The sequence below is a fragment of the Eurypyga helias genome, unplaced genomic scaffold, assembly GCF_000690775.1.
Source record: "Eurypyga helias isolate BGI_N326 unplaced genomic scaffold, ASM69077v1 scaffold15636, whole genome shotgun sequence".
Lineage (NCBI taxonomy): Eukaryota > Metazoa > Chordata > Aves > Eurypygiformes > Eurypygidae > Eurypyga > Eurypyga helias.
Genome location: NW_010257405.1, coordinates 6262 through 12937, shown reverse-complemented (window position 1 = coordinate 12937; position 6676 = coordinate 6262). Strand labels below are relative to the sequence as shown.

At 33.1% G+C, this 6676-nt stretch overlaps 1 protein-coding gene across 1 annotated transcript in view; it reads left to right on the top strand.

Moving 5' to 3' along the window:
- Positions 1-6307, top strand: part of RASEF (RAS and EF-hand domain containing) — a 19844-nt gene extending 13537 nt beyond the window's left edge. The window contains exons 12-16 of the mRNA XM_010154007.1: positions 615-696; positions 1978-2092; positions 2940-3059; positions 4192-4268; positions 6199-6307. Of these exons, the coding sequence (XP_010152309.1) occupies positions 615-696; positions 1978-2092; positions 2940-3059; positions 4192-4268; positions 6199-6307 (503 nt within the window). The remainder of the gene's footprint in view (positions 1-614; positions 697-1977; positions 2093-2939; positions 3060-4191; positions 4269-6198) is intronic.
- The last annotated feature ends 369 nt before the right edge of the window (positions 6308-6676 follow it).

Genomic DNA, 6676 nt, shown 5'->3' with positions numbered 1-6676 from the left:
TCCCTAGTATTTCATACTATCCTTTGATGTCTTTTATACTATTTTTTGTCTCCATTTCTTCAAAGTGTTATTGAAGCTTTGGTTTAAATGCAGCTGGAGGGATTTCTGACTCACTTGTTGTGTATATTATTATAGCTGTCAGCTAACAACCTTGTCTTACTGATTCCAAAGCCTGAATTTTTGTCTTTCAATCAAATAATAGTTATATATTTGTTTTATTGCCTCTGAGTCAGGATTTTTATTCTAATTTATCTTTTTCCACCTTGGCATTTAAAATAGTCTGTTTTTTAAAACATTTTCTTTTCTTCCATAGAACTGTTTAGCAAAATAAAGGAGAGAGAGATCTTCTTTGCTGGTCAAAATGCCAAATTTGTATCAATGCTTCTGGGAAAATGTGTGGATAAATGTATTTCTGTAAATGTTTTTCTAAAGACAAAATAAATATTACATATTATTGCAGTTCAAGGATGTATGAACTACTGGAATCTCATAATCTATTAAAAGACATGAATTTTTAAATAACTATTGTACATGGTGCATAACTTTTCATTTTCTGTGTTTGTTTTTAAGGTTATTTATGTTTTTCATTAGATTATGCAAATTATTCTTTTCAGGTGTGGATTTTCAAATGAAAAGACTAATTGTTGATGGAGAACCTACAGTGCTACAACTATGGGACACAGCTGGGCAGGAGAGGTTAGTGATTCTCTGCACTTATATAATTTCAGTTGTTTGTTTCTAAAAGGTGTTTGCCTTTGTTCATGTAGGTGAAAAAAATCTAGTAAATATTATATGGCCCTATAATAAATCAGTATGGCCACATGTAAATATCTACAGACAGATGTGATTAAGGTCTGCTGAGACCCCAGGACAGGTAAAATGTTTATTTGTCAGCTTTGGTGATGCCTGAGGTAATCTTTTCTCTCTACAGAGAGAAATAGTTGAGGTCACTACAGCATTAATTAATTAAATCTGTGTGTCCCCCTCTTGCAATACAAAAAGATGGAATAGATTTATATTTTTTCATCTGGTTTTTGTCTTTAGCTCTCTTTGTTCTTACAGACGTGTATTTCTGAGCAGGCTTTATCTTAGAGGTTCCCTTCCCTTCATCCTCCTCTCCTCTTCTCTCCTTGAAAGTCCTGATCCTGATTTGCGTTGTATTTAGTGTATGAAAGCTTCCCCCCAAAGACTTGCATAATTGTACAGATTGCTGAATGTATGTCCAAAATTCTTCAAATTACTCTGTAGTTTCCTCAGAATCCTATGAGATCCTTATTTGAGAACCATTATTTATTTACTAACAGCTTTCAGGGCTTATTAAGTGGTCAATGGAAGCCAGTTTGCTTTGGAAGACAGTTTAATCTGTTCACTGGCCAAGATTTGTGTTGGGCTGTATATGCCTTCTTTTGCCTGAATGAGTGATTATGTGAGGTAGGTAGTCAGAGGCCAAATCATTCTCCTCCTACATAATACATTTGTGAAGAATATTTTAATATATAATGTAAAGACCCAGTTGCTGTGTGTGGTTGTTAAGTAGACTGTGTTGTGTTAATGGCAAAGATGACTGTAACTGATGAATTCATTCCTGAAATACGTTTATTCATTTCACATTTTTTCAAATACAGCACAGTAAGCCATTCAATTTATGAAGTTATATGTAGGTGAAAAAGCCTTGCCACCTAGTCAAAAGTCCACTGTAAAGCAGATTATTTGTAATGGGTACACTGTGGATTGTTTTGATACAAATAATGTTGATTGCTGTTTAAGACAGTATACTGTGCATCCTTATGGAACATTTGTAGACCCGCATCAGCAGTTTTCAAGAACTACTTCAAAAAGAACGTATGAGAGAACTCATCTTGTAATGTGGAGAGAATCTTACTCAGTAGTGCAATAGAGTGATACTCTGTTCTTAATTATGTTAAATTGAATTATTTTTTGATAATGTGGTCTTACACTTTTTTCCTCCCCTGAAAGATTCCGTAGTATTGCTAAATCATACTTCAGAAGAGCAGATGGTGTCCTACTGCTATATGATGTAACGTGTGAAAAAAGCTTTCTTAATGTGCGAGAATGGGTGGATATGATTGAGGTAATACCCTTAAGCATATACAATTTATAAACTATATTTGACTGAGTAGTTTACCTTATTATTTATAAAATTTGAATATCTGTATATTGGAATTAGTCAGGCTGCAGTCCCTCACAGAAGTAAAAGCTACACAGAAGTCCTAAATGTATCCTGACATATTGTTAGTATTAAAACTGATGCAACTTTTTGTATAAAAGGGTATAATGTAATCACACTCTTCCCTTTCACTTCCTTTTGAAATGAACATGAGACCCCATTTCAGTCACCATCTTGTGCATGGCTTGAGTATTCCTTGGAATTCTTGCCTTTTAAACGATATGTTTGATTCTATGAATTAGCTATAATTCAAGTTAAATTTTCAGTATTTCTTTCTCCTATAACCTGTTTATTTATTTGAATACGAATTTGCACTTAATGAAAAGGGTTTTTCTCTTGTACCAGAGGTGTTTAATAGGAGGGAAAGTGATAGGCAAAATCTTTGTCTTCTGAAAAAGGTATATGTTAATCATAGTATAGAAGTTGGTCACTTTTCCCATAGTCATTTTCTTGTGTTGGATTTGGATACAATAATAATTTCCATTAGATTGCAACACATAAAATTCCTTGTTGGCAGCAGGGCTTATGGGAATGCAAGTACATCTTTGCGGATTGATGTTTAAGCTGGCTGCTTAAATATTAACTAGCTCATGAAAAGAGTTCAGCATGACTTTCATAATTTCTCATTTTTTTGTGATAGTTCACAAGACTTTATTTCTGTGGGAAGGAAATCAATATGACATGATGAAGCTAGTTACTTTGTTTGTATTCTGAGTGTTCTAGCAATAAGGAAATAAAATCCTCTTTACAGGATGCAACGAATGAGAATATTCCGATTATGATGGTGGGAAACAAAGCAGATCTTCGTCAAGCTGTTACAGAACAAGGACAAAAATGTGTGCCTATAAAGTATGGAGAAAAGCTGGCTATGGTAATGTCCAAGTCTACCTCTTTATTTTAAAATGGTTTTAATGACTTTAATCTGAAAAGTGAGAAGCTAGTAAACTAAAGTCGTTTTCTGGTCATTTGTTCAAATCTAATAATTAGGATTCATGGATACTTTTCATGAAAACTATCCTAATTTGATAGTGTTTGCTGAGCTAAATCACATCTCAGTGTCCACTGAGCTGAACTTCGTTACTGACTGTGATAATCTTCTCCATCTTTGTGGTGAAAAAGTGGATGGACCAGGAGACACTTTTTCTGCTGCCAAAGAGAAATTGCCATTGCAAATATGAAGCACACTAGTGAGCGATGAGGCTTTTCTCCTGGCTTTTGTCCGTCTAGCTTTTGAGTAGAATATTTTAATCCTCAAGACACTATCTTGTATTCCTGCCACATCTGCAGAAATAAAAAAGGGTATCTGCTGTAGACAGGAGTGTGGAAAGATTTTTTTTTCATGTATTTATATGGGGGATGAGGGGTTCACATTTCCCATATTTTACAGAAGGAAGTGTAGAATCTCTAGAGCCTTGAGTTTCTGAGTGCTTATGCAATTGATTGGCTGTCTTCAAGGCCAGGCTGGATGAGGCTTTGAGCAACCTGGTCTAGTGGAAGGTGTCCCTGCCCATGGCAGGGGGGTTGGAACTAGATGGTCTTTAAGGTCCCTTCCAACCCAAACCGTTCTATGATTCTATGATTCTATTATATTCTGTTACTTATGGAATGATATTTTCAGTTAACCCAGAATACCAGATGCTGTAGTTTATGAATGGCTAAAAAGCTGGTTTCAGTAACCTGTCCTAGCAGTTCTCTTCCCAATTCACAGTATTGTGGACAAGAAGATTGAGTTTGTACATTAAGCCTATGATGTGTTTGTTATTCACTTTGTTAAATCAGAATATATTGAGTATAAAAAAGATGCAATTAAAAAGCAATTACTGTTTGTTCACAGCACTAAAGTGAATATACTGGAGAATGAAGAGTACCAGAAGAAATCCTGTTAATTTAAATGTGTCTCATCTTTCTTTGTGTTATTGAGGAAACCGTTTGTAATTGAATATACATATTCATATGGGAACCATTTCAGATTAGTTGGCTTAACATTTTATTTTTACTCACAGACTTATAATGCGCTGTTCTGTGAAACAAGTGCTAAAGATGGATCTAATATTGTAGAAGCAGTTCTTCATCTTGCTCGGTAAGTAGCCATTTTTCTATTTTTGAATAAACACATCTGAGTATACTTCATATAAAGGACGTTATATGTGAACATACTTACAGACACACACATCCATTTAAAATTGTTTGTTGAATCTGATGTTGGTGGAAAATTTAAAAAAACAATACTGTGTTAAATCTTTATAAATAAATGCAAGACAGGATTTATTCTCAGTTTAATCAAGTAACATTTTTCCTTGCAAATGTTACAAAGCTGCCTTAATTATTAACATTTAAATTAGGGATCAATTATGGAGCTCACCTTTTAAAACCTGTTTGGTGAATGAGTTACATTTTTTAGGGGCACATGGATTTACTTTCTTAATTATTTCTTAAATTAATTTCAGAAGTGTATAATTCTATGTATAATTAATTCTTAAGTCTTTCACGTCTATTTATATATTCAGTTTTATTACTGACCGTTCTAATCACACATATTTTCTTTTATGTCTCTTTCTCTAAATTATTTAAAAGATAGAAATTTGGATGATATTCATTTAGCATTCTGGTATTTCTGTGGTAATGTGCAAGCCAAACGTTACACTTCTACCTTTCCAAAACATTCGTGGTTGCAATATAATTTTGAAGGGCTGGCTATATGTAATGAATCCTCAGTCTTTGATATTTCAGTTTAGTACATGGAACTCAAGGCCAGAATTACACATCATATTAATGTGACTTTTGTAACAGCCTAATGCAATAATCAGACTTCTTGACATTTGGTCAGTATTTGATTATTCATTGTTAAAATACTACTGATTGATATTCTTAAATACAAAATACTGGCTTTCTAGAGAGGATCATTACTTATTGACATGGAACTTCCGAGAGCACCTGTATTTCCTAGAAAATGCATCTGTCAGAGATGCAGCAAGAACGTAGGCATTTTTTGTCTGCCAGTGTCACTGTGAAGTAAATTACTGATTTGCTAAATGACACATTTACAAGAACCTGGCCGTGAATGCAGCTGTGGATTATGAAATTAGAGAACATATATAGCACAATAATCACAGTTGCAAAATTATCTCTAATGGTTAAACATGATAACTTTAACTGTTTCAAGGATTAAAATATGATTTGGCAGTTGGAGACTCTCTTTTCAGAATCTCAGAAAAAAAAAAAAGGTATTTTTCTTCACAAGGTTCAGTGATCCTCAGGTGGTCCAGATATTACCCAGAACCTTGGTCTGGAATGGTTGGCTGTAGTTTCTTTAGTCAAGTCAGTAATTTGTATTGTTTGAAAGAAGCATTTAATTTTGAAATAAAAATTTCTAAATGCGCATTTCATTACTGTTATATTGAATAATATAGTGTTCTGAGAGGAAATTAATGAATTTATTCTACTAATATGAGAAGGACTTAGATTTTATTTTTATGTAACTATATGTAAAGGCAGGAAATTTTAGAGCTGATGTTTCACATTCTAGAGGGCCCATAATAAGAATATAGATCAATAATCACTCAACATTCACAATTTTTAAGTCTGCATTTATAATAAAACATCCAGCAATGTGTGGTTTTCCTCTGAGGCTAAGTTTATACTTGAAATTGCAGTTATTTAGTTTTATACTTTCAGCTATTCACTTTTTGTACTTTCAGCTATTCAGTAAATATATTCTGTTTCTGTGGTAATATACTGAAACAAACAAATTTTAAAAAAATATCAAAAGGAAAGGGAAAAGAACATTGTGGGGGTTTTTCATATCAGAAATTATTATATTTCTATCACTATCATTTGTACAGAAATATTGATATTCAAAACTTAGGAGACATGTCGATTCTGTGCACTAAACCCTGTAGTTTTAACCATGCAGTAGATGATGGTGAGGTTTGTAAGATGTACTGGGAAAAACAGAACAGTGAACATGAATAGACACATATTATTCAGTGCATTGTTTGTTTGTTTTACAGTGAAGTGCGAAAACGAAGTGATAATCAAGATGATACAAGGTCAATAACCAGTCTGGCTGGGACACCTGTCAAAAAATTGGCACTCACGAAAAATTGTTGCAATGTTTAAATGACAGATACTTTTCCTGGTCTAAATAACTGGTGTATATATATATAAAAATCAATAATATATTGTTTTTATTGTGGATTTATGCCTTTGTATTTAGAAATTATACATCATGTTAGAAATCCAGACTCTATTTTCTACTTATTTGTACACTTGCTTTGCCCTGGTTTCACTTTTCTTAAGTAATATAAGTCAATGGATTGAGCTCAGAACCAATGCTATGGTGGTCACTACAAAAAATACTATAATATATTTTATTTTCTTTACCTGCTTGTCTCTTTATGGACTTAAGATTTCTTCCATACAAAACATAATAATACTATATGTCACTCTTAGGAAAACTAAAAATTACAGCTTTGATTAATTTAACGT